This window comes from Centropristis striata, chromosome 20, assembly GCF_030273125.1.
Source record: "Centropristis striata isolate RG_2023a ecotype Rhode Island chromosome 20, C.striata_1.0, whole genome shotgun sequence".
Lineage (NCBI taxonomy): Eukaryota > Metazoa > Chordata > Actinopteri > Perciformes > Serranidae > Centropristis > Centropristis striata.
This window is the reverse complement of record NC_081536.1, coordinates 28,271,557-28,294,763: the sequence shown is the minus strand read 5'-3', so window position 1 is coordinate 28,294,763 and position 23,207 is coordinate 28,271,557. Positions and strand designations below refer to the sequence as shown.

The window sequence follows — 23,207 nt, the reverse complement described above, 5'->3', positions numbered from 1 at the left end:
ATTCAGAGGTTAAGATGCCGAGCCTTAGGCTTTATTCATCTGTGGTGCACATTTTAGTTGACTAAAGTGTAAAAATAACATAAAATGTAATGCTGTATGTAGCAACACATTTTTAGAATTCAGGAATACATTGCTTTGGGCCTACACCAACAATCAATGAAAATTAAAATGTAAAGAGAATAGAAAATAAATTTCATTTCTGCAGACGGCCTGAAGAGCCACATGTGGCCCCAGAGCCGCAGGTTGCCTACCCCTGGTCTAGAGGATTGAGCCGTTTTAAATATATTTTATATGGGTGCATACAGTCCTGCACACAGCATGGTCCTGTGGCTAATAGGTATGCCTAACATAGCTTGCAATCAAATTCCATGCATGCCTCACATATCCCTGCATTCATCCCCTAAGGTCCCATATTTTGTGAGGTTGTCAATTGACATTCATTAAGAGGATGAATAGAGTAGGCTTCATGCTGCAGAATATGCAAAAAATAAGATGCACTTAAAATCTGTTTCTTGCATTTCCCACAGTTTACCGTGCACAGCTGCAGCATACATGTGCAGCTCCACCTGGGCGTTTAAAAAGCCTTGCTCAAGGGCACCTTGGTGTAATTCATACAGCGTTTTATCTCTCCACTTTCTCCGCTTGTTTATTCACACAGCCCTCTCCTCTCATCATCTCCCCTGCCCTGCTGCTCCTAACCACCTCCCTCGTCTGGGTTGTGTCGCACTCCCCCCGTCTGTCACACCAGGCTCCGAGAAATCTGACGTGTTTTTCGCATTTCCTGCACCAGAGAGAGAGACGGAGACAGAGGGCAGTTTCGGGGGGGAGGCAGCCAGAGGTATGTCCACGGGAAGTTAAGATCAACAGCTGTGGCTGAAAGCAGGCCGTGCACCGAGGAGCAGGAACCCACATTTACCTACAGACCTACCTAGCGCCTGATCTGCCCCTCCTCTGCGCCTCTGCAGCGGCTCTTACCGCCACCAGCCGCTGTCTGCTTGCAGCGGTCCGGCTCCAACATCTCCAATGCGCCGCGGCAGCTGCCAGCAGACATCTGGAGCCTCCCACTACGACTCGGTGCAATGCAACACAGACTAGTGCTTCCAGGCTGTCCTGCTACAGCTGACGGAGTTTTTTAATATTTCGAAGGTTAAAAAATATGATTCACATCTGGGGCCTTTGCTGTTTTTTTGTTTGTTTCGCTAACTCTGCTGTAGCAGTTCACGTTTCTTCCGTGCGCTTCTAAGGAAGGCTCCTCCGGTTGTTGCTGCAGTTATTTGTTGGGATATTTGATTACTCGACTGGTGTTTACGTTTTAAGGCAAGCCCAAAAAGCAATTAAACATTTTTAAGAGGCTCCATTTTCTCCGTCACGGTGAACTGGAAGGATTTACAGTGTCTGCCTGGAGGACCACCGGTTGAACAGAGCCGTTATTCAAACCGTTACAGCACGAGGAGTTCATTTTGCTGAAGTGCTCGAGGAGAAAGGTGGGGTGCTTTCACTGTAAACAAGTTCAAGTATTTAGTGTTGCAGCTGTTTGCGCTGCCATGGTGATCTTCAACGGGCAGCTGAAGATCCAGATCCGCGAGGCTCTGGACCTCAAACCGACGGCTTGGTCCCTGCGTCACGCCGTCGGCCCCAAGACGCAGACCTTCCTCCTGGACACGTACATCGCCCTGAACGTGGACGACTCGCGCGTGGGCCAGACCTCCACCAAGCAGAAGACCAACAGCCCCGCGTGGAACGATGAGTTCACCACGGAGGTGCACGACGGCCGCAGGATCGAGCTGTCCGTCTTCCACGACGCGCCCATCGGCTACGACGACTTTGTGGCCAACTGCATCATCCAGTTCGACGACATCCTGAACAACGGCAGCAAGCACTTCGAGGACTGGGTAAGATGATGATGTGACACCTGAAGCACACACAGAGGGGCTCAAACCCCGACCTCACCTCTTTCATTCTCTCCTATATGGAGATATCAGCTGATCAATACACGTGTCTGTACAAAAAAGTGAAAATACCAACCAAACATGACCAAGAATTTGTATTCAAATAACTTGTTTTGTCTGTGCAGAACTGAAATTACATTTATGATGATTAAGTAGGGCTGGGCGATATGGACCAAAAGTCATTGGCCAGTCTTTCTCTGAAATAAATGTGTTTATATGATAAAAGAATAACAAACGTTAAAGAAAAGAAATAAATATGACAAACCATAGTAAGGGCAGCATTTATATATAAAGAAATACATTTTTTTTAACTATATTGATATATGCGATATTGTCCAATTCCATATCACATTTAAAAATATATCGATATATTTTTTAAATCGATATATCGCCCAGCCCAAGTGACACCTGAAGCACACACAGAGGGGCTCAAACCCCGACCTCACCTCTTTCATTCTCTCCGATATGGAGATATCAGCTGATCAATACATGTGTCTGTACAAAAAAGTGAAAATACCAACCAAACATGACCAAGAATTTGTATTCAAATAACTTGTTTTGTCTGTGCAGAACTGAAATTACATTTATGATGATTGAGTAGGGCTGGGCGATATGGACCAAAAGTCATTGGCCAGTCTTTCTCTGAAATAAATGTGTTTATATGATAAAATAATAACAAACGTTAAAGAAAAGAAATAAATATGACAAACCATAGTAAGGGCAGCATTTATATATAAAGAAATACATTTTTTTAACTATATTGATATATGCGATATTGTCCAATTGCATATCACATTTAAAAATATATCGATATATTTTTTAAATTGATATATCGCCCAGCCCAAGTGACACCTGAAGCACACACAGAGGGGCTCAAACCCCTACCTCACCTCTTTCATTCTCTCCTATATGGAGATATCAGCTGATCAATACATGTGTCTGTACAAAAAAGTGAAAATACCAACCAAACATGACCAAGAATTTGTATTCAAATAACTTGTTTTGTCTGTGCTGAACTGAAATTACATTTATGATGATTGAGTAGGGCTGGGCGATATGGACCAAAAGTCATTGGCCAGTCTTTCTCTGAAATAAATGTGTTTATATGATAAAAGAATAACAAACGTTAAAGAAAAGAAATAAATATGACAAACCATAGTAAGGGCAGCATTTATATATGAAGAAATACATTTTTTTTTAACTATATTGATATATGCGATATTGTCCAATTGCATATCACATTTAAAAATATATCGATATATTTTTTAAATCGATATATCGCCCAGCCCTAGTGACACCTGAAGCACACACAGAGGGGCTCAAACCCCGACCTCACCTCTTTAATGTGTAACAATAAGGGCTGCAGCAATTCATTCTCTCCTATATGGAGATATCAGCTGATCAATACATGTGTCTATACAAAAAAGTAAAAATACCAACCAAACATGACCAAGAATTTGTATTCAAATAACTTGTTTTGTCTGTGCTGAACTGAAATTACATTTATGATGATGGAGTAGGGCTGGGCGATATGGACCAAAAGTCATATCTCGATATATTTAGGCTGAATATCGATATACGATATATCCTGATATTTTTATCGGAAAGTGAGAGCAAATGTTTAGTCAAAGTCAAAGCCAAATCAAAATTCTCTCCTATATGGAGATATAAGCTGATCAATACACATGTCTATACAAAAAAGTGAAAATACCAACCAAACATGACCAAGAATTCAAAGCCAAATATGACATGTCACAGTAGTTTTATTGAAACCATTTTTTAAGTGAACATAAATACTGTATAACAACAGGAGAAGCTTTTTTTTTTTTTTTTTAAGAAAAAGCTCCATAAAGTGCACAATTAAAAAAAAAAAAATCCTAAATATAACAATAGCCTATGGAATAAAATAGGCCAATCTTTTCCTGAAATAAATATATTTATATGAGAAAAGAATAATGAACATTGCAAAAGAACTAAATATGACAAACCCTAGTAAGGGCAGCATTTATAGATAAAGAAAGATTTTTTTTTAAACTACATCGATATATGCGATATAGTCTAATTCCATGTCACATTTAAAAATATATTGATATATCGTTTATATTGATATATCGCCCAGCCCTATGATAGAGTGAGAAAATCTCTTGCATGGCCAAAATATACTGACAAGGAGCTTATTTTGCAATGAGCGTTGTTAAAAACAACAATAAAAGGCATGGCAAACAGATTAGCCAATACTCCAGGACCCACCTTATTATGTCATTATACTAGGCTACATTAGTGGGTGGATATTTCAACATTTGCCATGAATCATATTGACACCTGAGAAATTTTTGGGCCCTCGAGGGCCAGACACCCCAGACATTTAGGCTTGATAAATGACTACTTGTTGATTAAATTGCTGTGGATCAAGTTATAGATTAAGTACACATTAACAGCATTACAAAGAAAAGTCAGTTACATGTGTAACATGTGTTCTGTGAGGAAACTAATTCCTGCAAGGAGTAAGAAAAAAGATGGAAATGTTAGGAATGGTCAAAACAATTCATTGTTATGAGCTATCACTTACATAGTTCTGACTCATTAAGACATTATTTCATCCCAGTGGTAGTAATATCTCATGACAATGACTTACTTAATCCACAGATCAAAAAGTCTAAATGAATATCTCATAATTATGCCTAAGTAAGGTGAAAGTGCTTCTTTAAAGTGGCACTGAGAGGTAAATTTAGACCACATGTGAGCGAGCTGGAAACACAACACAGACTGACCGATTATCACCCTATAAAATTGATAAGGCGACCATGTGCGCAAACAGTTGTGTATTTGCACATTCAGCAGACGCAGAGCAACATTATCATTCATGTGAAGTCCATTATTCACTCTCTTTGCAGGCAGAGAAGCAGAAAGATGGAAATCTCTGCTCTTTAGCTTCTAAATATTCTGCCATGTTTAGCATTTAGTCACATAAAAACACATGGAGTTGCTGGCTGTGAAACCAAAACAGTGAGCTCAAGAGACACTAATAGGCTCCATCACATTGGTCTGTGGGGACTGTGAGTATCAGAGCGTCTCCCAGATTTAAGTGTATCACCAGACAACAACATAGTGTTGGTTTTAATAAACTGTGAAGAGCAATGTTATTGAATCTGGCAAAAATAGGATTTCTGCAAAGCATCATTGTTGTCCTGCAACACAGTCTTACAGATGCTCAACATGAGTCACTCCACGGACACACACACACACGCACGCACACACACACACACACACACACACACACACACACACACACACACACACACACAGAGTATATATCCTGTTACCTTTGTTGTGCTCTTGTTAGATGAACCAATGACCCACAGTAGAGGCACAAAAGAGGCGAGAGAGGGTGCGGTTTGGCCACATGCATGATACACACACACACACACGCACACGCACACACACACACACACACACACACACACACACACACACACAACTGCATAAAGAAGCTGTTCATTGTTGTCTGAAGCTGATGAAGCAGACGGATGTTTCAGTGTATTATTGATGAGGCCATCAGGTCCATTAGAGAGGGAGAGAGAGAGAGAGAGAGAGAGAGAGAGAGAGAGAGAGAGAGAGAGAGAGAGATGGGGATAGAACAAGATGAAAGAGAACAAGATGGTGAAACAGGAGCAGGACAGGATGGAGGAAAGAGAGCACAGCTCCTCCATGGTCTTTTAACTCTATGGAGTCTTGGGCTATTTTGTCCATTTTTGAATCCTTTTCATCCTGCCTGTATACACCACTTGTGTCTTTTTTGGTCACCTTGTGTCCTTTGTTGTTGTTTTTTTTTAGTTATTTTGTGTATTATTGGTAATTTTGTGTCTTTTTTGTCATTTTGTGTCTTTTTTGAGTCATTTAGTGTCTGTTTTAGTCATTTTGTGTCTTCTTCTGTGTTTTTGTTTGGTCATTTTGTGTCTTTTTTTTTGGTCATTTTGTGTCTTTTTTTAGTCATTTTATGTCTCTTTTTGGTAATTTTGTGTCTTTTTTGTCATTTTGTGTGTTTTTGTGTTTTTATTTGGTCATTTTGTGTCTTTTTTTTTAGTGATTTTGTGTCTTTTTTTGGCCATGTTGTGTCTTTTTTTAGTGATTTTGTGTCTTTGTTTGGTCATTTTGTGTCTTTTTTTAGTCATTCTGTGTCTCTTTTTGGTCATTGTGTGTATCTTTTGTCATTTTGTGTCTTTTTGTGTTTTTTTTTTGTCATTTTGTGTCTTTTTTGTCATTTTGTGTCATTTTTGAGTAATTTAGTGTCTTCTTCTGTGTTTTTGTTTGGTCATTTTGTGTCTTTTTTTGGTAATTTTGTGTCTTTTTTGTCATTTTGTGTCTTTTTTCGTCATTTTTTGTCTGTTTTAGTCCTTTAGTCCAACATAAAATGTGATTTTGAATCTTTAAGCTCCACACTGCTTTGTTTTTACGTCTGGATGTGGTGAAGAAGTCATGCTTTGGAGCTTTTGGTGACTCCAGAGGGTTAAGATGGTACACTGGGAGACTACAGGTCAGGCCGGAGATGGTCAAGGCTGTAGGAGCTATGTGATTACATGTTTTTGACAGTAAGGATTTCAGTTCTTGACTAAAAATTTTGGAACTAGATGAAAGCGATTCTTAAAGAAGTTGTGTGTTTGATTATAATTTGTGCATGTTACCTCTTACATTTGTCTAGTTCTTGTCTCCTTGTCAGTTGCATTGTGCATGTGTTGAGTTCAGATCCCTGAGTTGACACCAGTCAAATATGACTTTTTAAGCCTTAAGTAGTTCCATTTAAGGCCTCTAAATTCAAATAAAGTCAAACCCCCTCAAAATGTTATCCATGTCTAATCCATTTTCATTCACTGAAATTAAATAAATATTTAGATTCGTCACGTTCCGAGCTTTGCATCATGATTTTGAAGGAGCACGTTTCAAGGCGCACCCATGGGCACTCTTGGCTGAACATGTCTTGACTTAAGCTGCATCATACGTTATGTCATCTCAGACAAAGAATCACTTGACATCACCTTGAGAGAACTAAGCAGTTTGTGTAGTTTCCCAGTGAGTAATGCTAATGTAAGCTACTGTCGAGAAGTGGGTTTTCATCCTCTTCAGGAGCAAGCAGGGCAGTTGCAGAGGCTGTTAAAGTTGATGTCTTCTGGTTTTCACAAAGCAGTGCAACTATACTGTAAGATTTAGAGGCTGCTGTTGAAAATATGAATAAACTGGATGGACAAATAAGGCTGGAAAGTATAAAGTAACAAAACAGGATCTGCTCTTGCAGAAAGGGGTTGATAATTCAACTCATGTGCTGTAAAAACAGAGATTTTACAGGATCTCTTGGTGCTGCCACTGGTGGGCTGAAGCTGACACATTTGAAGACAGATACAAAGACAGAAATAAAGGCGTGATTTAGTTGTCAAAAAAAACAAACACCAAACAAGAGCTTGTGCGACATAACAGCAGCTTCATGATGCAAAAAATCAATGTGCTAAAACGTATTGGTCCATAACAACATTATGGCAAACAACTTTTCAAGTCCTTGCAATGTAAGAGTCACCCTTCAGCAACAAAAACAGTGTCTATGATATGAAAATAATGTGTGATATCTGACCCCTATAAACAGATATCTGCATGTGAGTGCAGTCTCTGTGGGCAACAGGGTGAGATTTTGGTATGTAAAGCATTCTGGTTTCTGTTTGCAGTCTGAGTAGTCTGACCAATCACGTTTGAGTGGGCTTTGGTCGGATGCAGGTAAATGGTCTGTGTGGAGAGTAGAAGAGGCAGAATGCACAGGCCCAGATGCAATCTTGGAAAACATTGGCTATTTTTCTCACAAAAATGTTACTTTTTATTAAATCAAATCAAATCAAAATTACTTTATTTATCCCTGAGGGTAAATTCAGTTAGTCTGGTAGAATCTCTGTTAGAATGAGACAGAATGATGTCTGTAGGAGAGAAGGATCCTTTAAATCTCCAATGTGATGGAGCCGTCCACTGCTGTTTTTTTGGTCCATAAAGGTTTTGTGTAGCAGATGATCTGGGTATTTCAGGATGGCCTGGAACATGTTGACAGGTCATCTCTCCACCACCACCTCCTGTGGTTCCAACCTGGCTCCAACCACAGAACCAGCTCTTTAGACCAGTCTGTCCAACCGCCTTCATCTCTGTGTGTGATGCTGCCTCCCCAGCAGACTGCAGCATAAAACAACACACTACCACCACACACTGATAAAACATCTGCAGCATCTTACTACAGAAGATGTCCAGAGATCTGAGCTTCAAGAAGAAAAAGAGGCAGCTCTGCACCTTTTTGTAGAGAGCGTCTGTGTTTAGGGACCAGTCCAACTTATTATCCAGGTATACACCTAGATACTTAGAACTTGGCACCACCTCCATGTTCCCCCACAGGTATTCACTGGCTGAAGAGGGGGCTTGAACCTGCAGAAATCTCTGATCATTTCCTTAGTCTTTGAGGTGTTCAATAGGAGATAGTTCTTGTGACTCCAGTCACTGAAGGCTTTTATCAGATCCCTATATTCAGATTCCTGTCCATTCCTGATACACGCCACAATAGCAGTGTCGCCCGAGTACTTCTGGATGTGACAGGACTCAGAGTTGTATTTGAAGTCCGCTGTGTACAGTGTGAACAGGAATGGAGCCAGAACAGTGCCTTGTGGAGCCCCTGTGCTGCTCATTAATGTCTAGGGTTGTCACGATACTAAAATTTTCAACTTGATACTGATACTCAGGAAAATATTCGATACTCGATACCATTTTCGATATCACAAGGATAAAAACAAAGACCCCAAAATTGAACAGAAATATTTTTATTAACAAGAAAAATGCAACATGTAAAAATGAACAGAACCACAGGTTAAATATTTATAATAAAAAACAATCGTTGTTGGTCAAACACTGACGGCAGAGTTGGCTGTGTGTGTTGCTGTTTGGTTGCAGGTCGACTTTTCTCTGCTTCATTCTGGAGAGAGAGAAAAGTAGAGAGAAAATATCAGTTTTCAGTCACCAACATTTATGTAAACTTATTTACTCTATGCTTATGTATACTGATACTGTGTCAATTAATGAAATGTGTGCATACTACGTGCTTGGGGGTATTGATACTTTTGAAAATGAGTATCGTATCTGGATACAACGTTTTAGTATTGATACTTTTTGGAGTATCAATACTTTTGACAACCCTATTAATGTCCCAGAAACACAGTTCCCCAACCTGACATACTGTGCCCCCATACTGCCGCTGGAGGTGTTATGTCGTCAGGATGTCCGCCTGTCCTTCATTATTGTGAATATCTGACACCTAGAGAGACATTTTTCAAACATGGCACAAATGTCCAGTTAAGGATGAACTGATTTGATTTTGGTGGTGAAAGGTGAAAGGTTAGAGTCACTGTGACCTCGCATCTGTCCCGTTCTCGTGAACACAATATTCCCATAACAGAACAAATGTACATATAGGCTCAAAGACTGTATTTTTGAGGTTGAAGTCACTGTGACCACGCCATAACTCAAGAAGTGAATGAGAATGCAAAGAAACTGCAACTTCACTGGTTTGCAGAGACATACAATGACAAGACGGTAGTTCTACTTAGCTTTTTTATTCAAACTGTAGACGATGAAAACTTTTAGACAATTGGTGTCAAGATTGTGTGACATCAAACTATCTTAATAAATCTCCAACATTATTGGAAACAGTATTTCTTGTGTAAACTACAGATCAGTTGGTACCACTTATGTTGACATATCAACATATATGAAACATTTTCTGTGATTTGAGATCTTTTTTTTTTCTCTGCAACTACAGGCTTGTAAGCATGAAAGGAAAGTGTGACGTGTGGTGATGACCTTCAGGATAACAGTTTTCCTCCTCACTTCTGTCTCCAGTGAGATTTGGGAGCCTGCACTTGTGCTTAATATTATGCATATTTTGAATTCTAAATTAATAAATATACAGAAATACAGCACTCTGAAAGGTTTAAAGCAAACAAATATTTTAGTGCAAAACACTTTGCTCCTATTTGTCTTTACTGTGCTCATGTGTGAGGTATTTAAACTCAGTACAATAAATACCAATCAATAGTTGTAAATTACCTCCGGAAACGTAACATTTCAGAATAAGATGCTGTCTCCCACACTGTAAAAAAAACCCTGTTGTTTTTACAGTAAAAAACCTGCAGCTGTGGTTGCCAGAACTTTATATAATAACTTTACCTTTTTCTAATATTACAGTAAAATTATATTAGCAATGTTGATTTCACATTAAAGATTGCCATTTTATTCCTTATTTTACCGTGAAAAATAAAAAGTTTTTCCATCAAAAGAAATGCTGTTCTGCCATATAATTTACCAGAAAATACTTTATAAATGCCCCATAAATTAGAGATTTTTTCCGTTAAATATAACATTATATTTTTGTTAGAAATGTGGTGTTAAGTACATTTAACAGTGAGAAAATGTATTTTTTTCAAAAACAAATGCAAAAATTACAGTGGTGGCTTGTAAATATATGAGCATTTTTTTTTTTACACTGGCACAGTGAATATACTAAATTATTAGAAACTAAATTTACACATTTATTATTTTAGCAGTTTTTCACAGTAAAATCTACAGGCAGTGTAAATTAAAATGTAAATATCAGCAAAAACTGTAATTTTGACTGAATATTCCCGTTATTTTTAGGGTAATTGTGTCATTCATTCAAACATCATGGTATTTCTCCATTAACTTCTCATTAGTATGTTATATTTTTACAGCAAAACTGTGTGTTTCCTACAGTTAATGACAGTAATAGTTAAAAGTTTGTGCTATTCTTTGACTCACGGTAATTAAAAGTGTCTACTACGGTACAATTTTTAGTTTTACACCCTTTTGCTGATGTAATTTGACAGTGTTTTAATGTAATTTCTACAAACATTTTTTTACAGTGCAGGGTAGTTGGCTTTACTACTTACAGTTTAAGATCTATGAGTTCACAGAGATGAAGGATGTTTCAGTATGGATCTTGTTTTTGAATCCTTTTCATCCTGCCTTTTTTTGGTCATCTTGTGTCTCTTTTAGTTATTTTGTGTATTTTTTGGTCCTTTTGTGTCTTTTTTAGTAATTTTGTGTCTTCTTCTGTGTTTTTGTTTGGTCATTTTGTGTCTTTTTTATTCATTTTATGTGTTTTTGTAGTCATTTTGTGTCTTTTTTTGTCATTTTGTGTCTTCTTCTGTGTTTTTGTTTGGTCATTTTGTGTCTTTTTTTAGTCATTTTTTAGTCTTATTTTTGTCATTTTGTGTCTTTTTTTGGTCTTTGTGTCTTTTTTAGTCCTTTAGTCCAACACAAAATGTGATTTTGAATCTTTAAGCTCCACACTGCTTTGTTTTTACGTCTGGATGTGATGAAGAAGTCATGCTTTGGAGCTTTGGAGTCTGGTCTCTGTTTCTTCCTTTCATCATCTGACCAGTGGCAACATTTCCCTGGATCGGTCGGATGTGGCCTTAAACGTCTCTGACTGTCTGGTCCAGAATCAACAAATAACACAGTTATTCTTTCCAAATATAAAGCTAATTCCACCTCGGTCGAGGCTATTAATCTTCTGCTCAGTCAGTTCAGGATGTTGGCATATTTTTTAATGAGAATATGATTTTGTGAAAGGCGCTGACAGAATGCTCCTTTGATAATATGATTGTAAGAGTGTCTGTAATGCTTCCATTAGACTGATGAAGAATCACTTGGCCCAAAACCAGATTGTAAAAAGTGCTTCTGAATAATGGCTGTGATTTATTTGTTATTTCTGGGCCCTAGCTAGGTTGCCATTTTTCTCTGGTAAGTTTCCATAAAAAAAAAAAAAAAAAAAAAAAAATATATATATATATATATATATATATATATATTTGAATCCTTATACATACAATAGACTCTAAGGAATATGTCGTCCATTGAGGAGAATTATGATTGTGTTAGGTACAAAGTTACAAGAACGTGGAACACAAATCATAATGTGCACATTGTTTGCTTCACGGTCATGTTTAAGTGTACACAGTGTTGTTATGGAAACTATCCAAATAAAGGAACCATTTCAGTATTTCATATAGAAATACATTATATTAAGTACAGGCGACTCTGCCATAGCTTTTTTTTGTTTGTTTGTTTTTTTCCCACCTGTCTGTGACAGCAAAACACGTCTTGCAGGAACCTAGAACTGGTTATTGTTAGTCAGCACATTGTTATTGTATCATAAGGCATTTTATTGTCACGCACAAGTTATTTCTTTCTTCCTTGGTGGAGCATAAAAATGACAGAAGGACAATAAATAAATGGAACTCCATTCGACTCCATTAGTTCTTTTCCCTCAACTTGAAAGGAACAAAAGCTGGATGTCTTAAACGAGATGTGCATCACTCTAAATTAAACAGCTTAAATAAGTTCAGTGTTTAGACAGATAAAATTTAAAAAATGTATTCAAAACAATTTTAATATTTAGTTTAATCGTAGCTTCTCTGTGCTTGCCATTTATAGACACAGTAGTTAAATGCTTGAGTGAAAACACCCACAAAAAGTCAGCAGAGAACTAAAATGTTTCAGCCATACTTAGTCTATTCACTTAAGGGTTGCAGACTAAAAAAAAGATTTTCAGCCCCTGAATGCCTCACCAGCTCCTGTTTGTGTCTCTGAATGCTGCTTTCACACCAGTTCTCATTCTCCCTTCCATCTGATAACATTCCCCCCTTCTTTTATTCTTTTATAGCACAGACATGATCTTTGTTGTGCTCTAAGAAATATGCACGAGTGCACACAATAGTCTTTCTATCCATGTTAAATCAAAGAACACCACAGCACTTTGAATTGTGCGAGTGTTTTCTCCTGTGCCGGGCTAAAAAGGTTTAGGTGGCACTGATGTGTTCTCGCTGAATTTTAAGATGAAACAGAGTCGACACATAGAAGCATCAGTAGGTATTTGTTGGAAATTCTGAAAAGTAGATGTTTAACAAGAGCGTGTGAACAGAAACTTTAAACCCACGTTGTGACAAGTGCGAAAGAAAAACTTCAAGACTAAAAATCAAAAAGTCACTGTTCTCCTGCAAGCCTGTACACGGCCTGTCAACAATCACCTTCAGCAAAAATGATACCGGCCGAGCCGGTCACATTGGTAGTCAACGCACACACACACACACACACACACACGCACACGCACACACACGCACACAGTAGTAAATCTCCAACACAGAAATTTGAGCTCATTATTCAAGCATGCATGAAGAACAGTATGCCACGATATGAAAGTGATTGTGTAATGGATTGTGCAAAGTGCTCTGGGGTGCTGAAATGACAGCATTGGACTTTCATTGGATCCTTCCGTTTTGCATCAGATACTGACACTCTGTTATGATTTATAACATCATGTGTTCAGTAGTCACACTTCACACATTGTTCAAGAGAAGAATGTCTTGTTGTCTTGTGCTTTAATTTGCCTAATGGACAGGAGAAGCACACTGTACCTAGATGATTTGCTGCATGATGTGTGATTCATTGGTTGTGCTGTGGTACACACAATTCTTAAGTGTGGCATGGTGTCAAAGCTCAGTACACTGCAAAAAAGGTGTGTCTAAAAACAAGATAAAAACACTAAATCTGAGGGAAATGATCTTGCCGCATGGACAGATAATTTACCTTGACGAAGATTTCGAAGATTTCTTAAATTAAGATTGTTAAATCTAGAAATAAGCATGTTGAACACTTCAAATAAGAAATTAACTCTTGTGTTTTTATCTTGTTTTTAGACTCCCCTTTTTTGCAGTGCACACATTGTTCAAGTGAAGAATGTCTTGTTGCAGTGTGCTTTAATTTGCCTAAGGACAGGAGGAGCACACAGTACCTAGATGATTTGCTGCATGATGTGTGATTCATTGGTTGTGCTGTGGTACACAGTATTCTTAAGTTTGGCATGGTGTCAAAGCTCAGCTCACTTTATTGTACCCACTTAAATGTGTCTGTGACAAACTTTCATGTTTGGAAACTGTTGACAAAAAAAAAAAAGAAAATTTTAAGTGGCCAAAGTTTTGCAGAAACGACACAAACTAGAACACCAGGCCTCTTGCAGTAATGAAAGTGAAAAATAATTAGTGTCTCCCTGTGATCTTGTTTGGGCTTGTTTGAATTCCAGTTATACCACAAATATCAGTGTGATTTGGGGGTCTTTTGGCTGGGATTGGGAGAACAACAGCCAAGACAAGACAAGAAAATGCAGTCTCTAGTGTCCACGAGACATGAAAAGCAGATCAGATTCTTGAATCGGTCAGGAGTTTCTGAACTCTGCCTCCTGAACGGTGATGTCACCATGTGTAGGCAGCCGCCTTGTTAGAACTTGTCATTAAAGAGAATAGCCGGAGAGAGAAAACAAGAGTTTGATTTTACAGTACAACAGGCAGAGAGCGTGTTGAAGAAAGCTGTCTACTTTTGAATGGCTGCATGTGGGAGGGAGGCTGGTGATTGGCTGATGGGTGAGGCAGCAGTGCTTGATCTCGCCATGAAGATTTAACAAATATGCATTCATTTAATCAGCCCTAGATATGTTTCATTGTTGAGAAACATATTTTTTCTCACCATACATACACTGTAAAAAATGTCTGTAGATTTTACGATGAAAACTGCTAAACCACGACAGTAAAAGACCGTAAAATGATGAATGGGTTAATTCAGTTTCAGTAACAATGAAACAATGTAAATGTATATATCAGCCAAGTTTTTTTTTACAGTTTTTTGTGTGAAAAATACATTACTCCACTGTAAAATACACTGTAATATGTATTTAATGTAATATATACAAGCCACCACTGTAATTTTTGCGTTTATCTTTTGTAAAAAAAATACTTTTTCTAACTGTTAAATGTTTTAAACACCATATCTCTCACAGAAATATACTGTAATATTTTATGGTAAAATCTTTAATTTATGCAGCATTTATAGAGTATTTTCTTGTCAATTAAATGGCAGAACAGCATTTCTTTTGATGGAAAAACTTTTTATTTATACGGTAAAAAAAAGAATAAAATGGAAATCTTAAACATGAAATCAACAGTGCTATCTTTTTACCATAATATTAGTGAAATAAGTGCTGGAAACATGATTATTCAAGTTAGTTTATTTCCTATTAAAGCTTTTCTGTCTGGATAGGCTTTTGTTGTTTGGACGGAAAAAATCAACATGGCAGTACAAAGAGTTTGCACTACAGTCAATAGTTGTCATGTATATTCCTGCACTGCATTTTCATATTTTGGGATGGTAAAGGACAACTTTAACTCTGCTGAAGGGAGGTCTGCACTAAGATTACTCCACAGCTAAGAGCAGTTGATTTAAACTATAATAACACAGGTAAACTGGGGAACAAATGTCAGGTGAACTGGAGCAAAGATACTGTAAATATAAAGCAGGATGAATGTGTGTGAAAGAGAGAAAACCTGAAACCAGTTTTGCGTTGCAGTAATCTGACAACAAGATAATTCCACTTTATGAAACCACAGCAAATGAGACTTGGGCTGTTCAGTTTTTGAATATTTTTCATTTTGCCACTGGATCGATCCAAATTTGAACCCAAAAGAAACACAAAAAAAGCATAAAATCGGATATGTAAAATGTTTTATTTTTTACCTTGAAAACTAGGGCCGGGACTTTAACGCGTTAATTAAAGTAATTAATTACACAAAAATTAACTCGTTAAAAAATCACACTTATTTTTGCACCGCGGAACGTTTCTCACTGGATGAGTTTCAGGTGGACCGATTATACTGGAGCACCAACTGGCGTTCATGAGTTCAGACAACAACAAACCACAGTGAACATGAAGGAAGAAGCTGATGAGACGCTTTGGTTGGCCCCGTGGATGATGGGACATTTAGTTACTAAAAACCAACGGAGGGAAGTGTTGATAAGATCATGGTTGTGTTGCTATGCAACAAGGAATTCACATATCATCACAGCACATCCAGCCTCAAGTATCACCTCAATGCAAAACATATAGCAGCTAGCATCTAAATATGCTATTGCTATACTTGATGGCAAAAATTGCACTGGTCTGTTGGACTTGAACAAAAATAAACAATATTTTTGTTGCTTAAGCTTATGTATTCAGTTATTATTCAATGGTATACTAAAAATCCATGTGAAAAAAATTACTTCTCACTGTTCTCAGGTCAAATATTTATATGCAATCTAAATGCGATTAATTAATTAGTTCATTAGATTATTTTTTTTAATCAAGTCCCGGCCCTATTGAAAGCATAGTCATGCTCAATTAGGAATTTTTAATGTTGCAAATGTGAACACAGGTTGCAAATTTAACATATAAGAAATAAAATTAGGATAATATCTCGTACTATATTTTTATACTAAACATGTTTGACATTATGTCCGGTTTACTTATTATCATTAAACAAAACTGGCATGTTTTAAGGGAAGTTGACAGCAGGGCACGACACTGCTTCATTTTTAAGTTGTGACATTAGGAAGAAATGATGCTCCACTGCTTTTGTGGACTCCAGAGAGTTAAAAAGTATCCCTTGTCATCTGTCTGTGCTTCACATGTAAATTGTCATCTTTTTCATTATTAACTGATCATTCTGAGAGGTAGGTTGATCTGATGAAAGCTGAATGAATAGAGAGCATTTGTTCTGTCCGGTGATATTTCAGTCGTAGCTCTTCTCACAGTTAATTTCAGTCAGAGCTCATCAGACTAAGTGGTCTGCACACAAGCACTTCACTATAAACACACATCCTACGTTGGTTCACGCAGGTGAAAAGAGACACTTCACATAATTACTTTTTTAGTGAGGCAAACAATACAGTGACATAGACACTCACATCACTGACTGCTCAATAAAAACAGTAAATCTCTCTCTCTCTCTCTCTCACACACACACACACACACACACACACACACACAGGTGTCTTGTAGCATCTTGATATTGTCACTGTGCCAAATTAATTCATCGAGCAGCTGCCAGCAATATTCTGCTGATAAAACTTCTTTTCAGCCTTTTCGGTGCATGTTATCCAGCCTGCAGAGTAATACACGAAACAACCAGCTGAACTGAATACATATCCAGAGTATCAGTGTTCTTGTTCCCAGCTGTGGTTGTAACACTGTTAGTGTGGTGCTGCAACTGTGACACTGTGTGGTTATTCTGTGGTTGAAAGTGTCAACGGTGGTGATTCAGCTGCTGGAGCTGAAGGCGGGTAACTGAAGGAATAGTCAACAGAAACAGAGAGAACTTGCACACGTTCAGCTTTGACTGATGAGGTAACAACTGTGACACATAACATGTTAATGAGGGACGTCCCCCGTCACTGCAGCAGTCACTGCACTGCGTATGTCCAGTCATCTGAGGAATGTAGAGCACTCCACACATCGTAATTAAGCGTTCTTGTGCAAAGATATTTATGCACCAGAAAGGTCAAAGCACAAGAGCAGCATTTAGCATTCCCTATCTGGCTTAATGGCACTGTTGTATTTTGTATTGCTGTTGTGCTTTTCAGTTCTCTCTGTATAATCAACTGAAAATTAGGGCTGGGCGATATGGACGAAAAAGTCATATCCCAATATATTTAGGCTGAATATCGATAAACGATATATATCCCGATATTTTTATCGCAAAGTGAGAGCAAATGTTCAGTCAAAGTCAAAGCCAAATATGACATGTCACAAATAGTTTTATTGAAACCGTTTATTTAAGTGAACATAAATAATGTATAACAGGAGAACCTTTTTAAAAATCAAAGCACCATAAAGTACACATTTAAATTAAAAATATCTTAAATAAAAACAGCCTATGAAATAAAATAGGCCAATCTTAAAGAATTACGAACATTACAAAAGAAGTAAATATGAAAGAAATAAAACATTTTTAAACTATATCGATATATGCGATATGGTCTAATTCCATATCATATTTAAAAATATATCCATATATATTTTATATCGATATATATCGCCCAGCCCTACTCAAAATATTTTAAACCAATTATAATGAGTTCTACCAGTACCAGCTACAACATCAACGTGTTAGAAGGGGAAGTGGTGGGCAATATAATAGTACTACTTCCTCTAACATAAAACTTTATTAAATTATATTTAACATTGTTATACGTACGTACATTATACAGACAGTTAGGGCTGGGCGATATGGACCAAAAGTCATATCCCAATATATTTAGGCTGAATATCGATATACGATATTCATCCTGATATTTTTGTTGCAAAGTGAGAGCAAATGTTCAGTCAAAGCCAAATCTGACATGTCACAAGTAGTTTTATTGAAACCGTTTATTTTAGTGAACCTAAATACTGTATATAAACAGGAGTACCTGCTTTTGTTTTTTTTAAAGCTCAATTAAGTACACATTTAAACAAAAAAAATCTTAAATAAAATTAGCCTATGAAATAAAGTAGGCCAATCTTTTTCTGAAATAAATATATTTATATGAGAAAAGAATAACAAACATTACAAAACAGGGATGGGCAACTGGAGGCCCGGGGACCGCATACGGCCCCCCACCCTCACTTGAAGTGGCCCTCAGTACAACTACATGCATTTGAGCATGAAATCTTAAAAGTGCAGTGTAAAAATGCACAAAATTACTTCTTGCAATTAATGTTGGTCTGCTGTTCTTGCACTGAAAAAAAAGAAATCGTGAAAGTGGTTATTTTTTATTTGCTTCAAACCTTTTGTATTCCTATTTATACTGTTATACATGCATTTGAGCATGAAATATGTTAAGTTGCTGCACTGTAAACATATTTATAATTGGAGTTTCATTATATCTGGTTAAGTGCCCGGTCCTATATGTGGCCCTGTGGTATCGATATATCGCCCAGCCCTACAGACAATGTATTACACTGTCTGACAATTCTGTAAATGATAACTGAGAAAATAAAGAATGAATAGGAATAAAATAAAATAGCTAAATAATGACTGTTCAGTGTCTGATTATTAAAAAAAATAAAAAATTAAGAGCCATTTCTTAGATTAAAAATTTTCTGCAATTTATATCGTGTAAAAAATGTTTTACAGCATATATTGGAAAGTATATACAGAATGCTGATATGTCTTTTTAGGACAATATTGACTGATAATATTAGTCCACACATATATCTGTCGAGCTATACTGATAATACTTCTCCGCATTTACTGAAGTATTAATTTGAATGCTGGATATGAACCTCTAACAAAGTACTTTCACACTGCGGTATTTTGACATTTGCATGAGTTAAAGATCTGACATGACTTCCCTGCTGCCCTTTGCACTGATCCTGGACCTGCTAGTGGTTTGTTGTCTTGCTTAAAGGCACTTCATTTCCACTGCGGTCCACTTTGGTTCCCTGAGCCTCAGTTAGCTCTCATACAGACAGAATAGAGGAAGCGCTCAGGCCTGCTCTCCTCTTGACCCTGTTTCCCTGCGGGCTGTAGTAGAGGGGTGTCCTCTCTGTGGACTGAAGGAAACGGGGGCAGGGCCGTATGTGTGTGTATGTGTGTGTGTATGAGTCTAATATTAGAGCCAGTGTGTTTGAGTCACACGGTAGGCCCTACTTCCTGTTTTCACTGTCCAAGTTTACTTCCCAGAGAAAGAAGGGAAGAGAGGGAGAGAGAGAGAGACAGAGAGAGAGAGAGATGGCTCCCCAGGTGCCCCCCTGTGGCTTCTGTCATAATTCATGGATCTACTGTCCTGTTTGAGGACAGTATGTCACTTACTGCACAAAACAGTACAATGTAGTCACACAGATATGTGAGGAATGCCAGATGAAGAAAAAAGCTGTCCGTGACGAAAGCTTCTCTGCTTCCTCTGCTGCTCCTGTCAGCAGCACTTAGCTCAAACTACACTTTACACAGCAATAGAAATTAGATAATAAATCATGCATATTCCTCTGGATTATCGATCTATTAGAGATGTGATTCTTTAAGACACCAAGAGTCCTTTTTTTCTTTGCATGTTGGCCTTTGAGTCTCACAGTTTGTTCATATTTGTTACTATATTCTGCAAAAAAGGTGTGTCTAAAAACAAGATAAAAACACTAAATCTGAGGGAAATGATCTTGCTGCATGGACAGATAATTTCACTTGACAAGATTTCTTGAATTAAGATTATTAAATCTAGAAATAAGCATGTTGAACGCTTAAAATAAGAAATTAACTCTTAAAACAAGATACATTATCTAACACTTCTAATTCTAGTTTGCTGCTTGCAGCTTTAATTTATCTTGTTTTAAGAGTAAATTTCTTATTTTAAGTGTCCAACATGCTTATTTCTAGATTTAATAATCTTAACATAAGGAATCTTGTCAAGTGAAATTATCTGTCCATGCAGCAAGATCATTTCCCTCAGATTTAGTGTTTTTATCTTGTTTTTAGACACCTTTTTTTGCAGTGTAATGGTTCATTTAGTAAGAACAGGACAACATTTGGCTCATAATTCAGGACTGTCCTAAGCACATTGGGGGCATGACAGCATGTACTCCCAGACATTTGAACACTGGTCTCGAGAAAGAAAAGAAAGCACAAATCAGCACATTTGACTGCTGACAAAGAGCACAAAGGTATAAATACGGCAGAGCTTATGCAACGAGTCTAATCAAGTTTATAAATCATGATGTCAAGTGTAGAGGTCAAGCGTCTGTGGAATGTCTGCAACATAAATCACCGGTGGGCTCGGGACGGCAGAATTAAACTTAGTAAGGAGACGTGTCCATTTCCTCACAAACAGGATGGGAGAAGAGAAAACACCCTGTCATTCACACACACACACACACACACACACACACACACACACACACACACACACACTGACAGCAGCACACACATCAGATGGACACCCATGGATTGATAGAGTGCTGTTTATGTAGTTTGTCTAACAGAGCCACACAACCTTTTTTTCACTTTTGGTTGAAGAGTTTGATGCACCAGCTTACATTGATTGATTGATTGATTGATTGAAGTTTATTTCGAATATTTAAACAAAATAATAAAAAAAGAGTAAGACAAAACATTTAACATGACATGTAGAATACATATTCGAAAAGAAGTGAGAAGAAGTAAAACTTATAAACTCCCAGCCCCTCTCCTTAAATATGACTAGTTAAAATCCTTGTCTAAACATGTCTTGTATTACAAAAACATAAATATAATTTACCTATACACAGTAATTATACATACATACATACATACATACATACATACATACATACATACATACATTCATTCATACATACATAAATATGAAAGGAAAAGAAACAACAACACAAAAAGATAACCAGTATAAAAAAGATAAAAATAAATAAACACATTCAACAAGCATTCATCCTCCACTGTGTTACATGGATACACACAGAGGGTTTATTTGTTTTTTCCGAGTTGGGGGATTCATCTTTTAGAGACAACTGTCTTATAACGGGAATATTCTGTGCCAAAACTTGTAGATTTATGACTCAAGAGAGCAAAATCATTGAATAGCAGAAATTCAGCCTGCAGATGCATTTGGTTTAAGTCCACTCAATTCTGTCCCATTTTTCCAGAATGAAAATTAGAGCTGCAACGTTCAGTTGATTACACAATTAGTCCATTAGCTAATATTATGATAAATGGTTAACGATTTTAGTCATTTTCAATTGGAAAAAAGCCCAAATTGTTCTGGTTTCAGCTTCTTCAACGTATTTTCTAAAATGAACATAAAACAGAATACAATACTTTGTGACTCATCCAGTTGAAAACTATACAAAGACAGTTTGTATGTTCAAACTGAAACATTGAATGGTAACAAACTGAAAACTGTATTTTGTGGTTACAAAACTAACTAAAATTATAGTGAAAATGTCCTTTGTTTTTGTCTTTGTCAACTTTTTTCATACATAAACCTTTTTGGTTGATATGAAATCTATTTCATCTATCTGGTTTTATGACTTAATACAGTTTTTGGGGCTAAGATGGATCAGACAAAGGAAATAAAGCACCCAATAAATACCCCATTACAAAAAAACTAAAACTAAACACTAAAACTAATAAAAACAAAACTAAAACTAAGCATTTTCCAAAAAAATAAAAACTAATCAAACTAGCAAACACACTTTAAAAACAAACTAAAACTAACTGAATTTGAAAACAAAAATCACAACGAAATTAAAACTAAAACTAATGAAAAATCCCAAACTATTATAACCTTGGTACCAAACCAAAAATTAGGTTCAATACTGATTTATGGTCGTATGAGTAGATTTTGTTGGTAAGTGACTTATACCAGAGGCTGAAAAAAACTGTGTGTGTGTATCTGTCCTATTCCTGTGTGAGTGTCAGTGGTTCTGTAGCTGTAGGTCTCTTTCTTTGAGGATACATGCAGCCACATGACTCCAGCTTGACTAAAGCTCATGTGATACTGTAAAATCTTTGGGACAGCTTTCACTCCCTGTGTGTGTGTGTGTGTGTGTGTGTGTGTGTGTGTGTGTGTCTGTGTGTCTCAGAGGAATGCGTCGCAGTGTGATTAAATGAAGCTTATTAAGCTCCAGTTGACAGCATGTGACATTAATGATTAAATCTTTGAATAAACCTCAGTCACAGATATAAAAGAGCAAAACAAAAAAAGGTGCCTCAACGTGTCCACAGTCACGTCCTTTCCTGGGGCACCCGGTGACCTTGTTGCTGTGGATACCACCCAAACAACAACAAAATAAACAACACAAACAGAATATTCACATTACCTTGACCGGAGGCGGGTCGCCTCTCTCCGAGGCTTTCCTTCAACCCGGCTGATTAACACACAGCTGCAGCTGAATGGGAGTTGGGACGGAGCTAACGTTAATAACTCCAGCATGTCATTAATACGTGTCCACTGTGTGATGCAGAGTGTATGTGTGGTTCATGCCAGACCAAACACACTTAATGGTTTGATCACTTCCTCTTCCATGTCTCACATGGACATTAAGCCGGGAAAGTCCCTTCTATATCCATGGAACTCCAATTTTCACCATTTCTCTCCCTATTACCCCTTTTTTTCAACCAAGACAGTTCCGGAGTTCCTCGTTTCAACTGCCAAAGCTGGTTCCGACTCTTTGCTGCTCTTGAACTTACGTTCGGGACTGGGAGCGGGATTATCGTGACCAACAAGATCAACTAAAATGTGTATCATTGATTTGATTTGATTTGTTTGACTGCAATGTGATTGATACACGCGTTATCTTACAACAAAGTCTAGCATTAATACCAGTGTTTC

The 23,207-nt window shown here is 37.4% G+C and overlaps 1 protein-coding gene across 1 annotated transcript in view; it reads left to right on the top strand.

Moving 5' to 3' along the window:
- Nucleotides 1–814: 814 nt before the first annotated feature.
- Nucleotides 815–23,207, top strand: part of LOC131993246 (protein kinase C epsilon type-like) — a 113,308-nt gene continuing 90,915 nt past the window's right edge. The window contains exon 1 of the mRNA XM_059359051.1: nucleotides 815–1,892. Coding sequence (XP_059215034.1) covers nucleotides 1,545–1,892 — 348 coding nt within the window. The 5' untranslated portion in view covers nucleotides 815–1,544. The remainder of the gene's footprint in view (nucleotides 1,893–23,207) is intronic.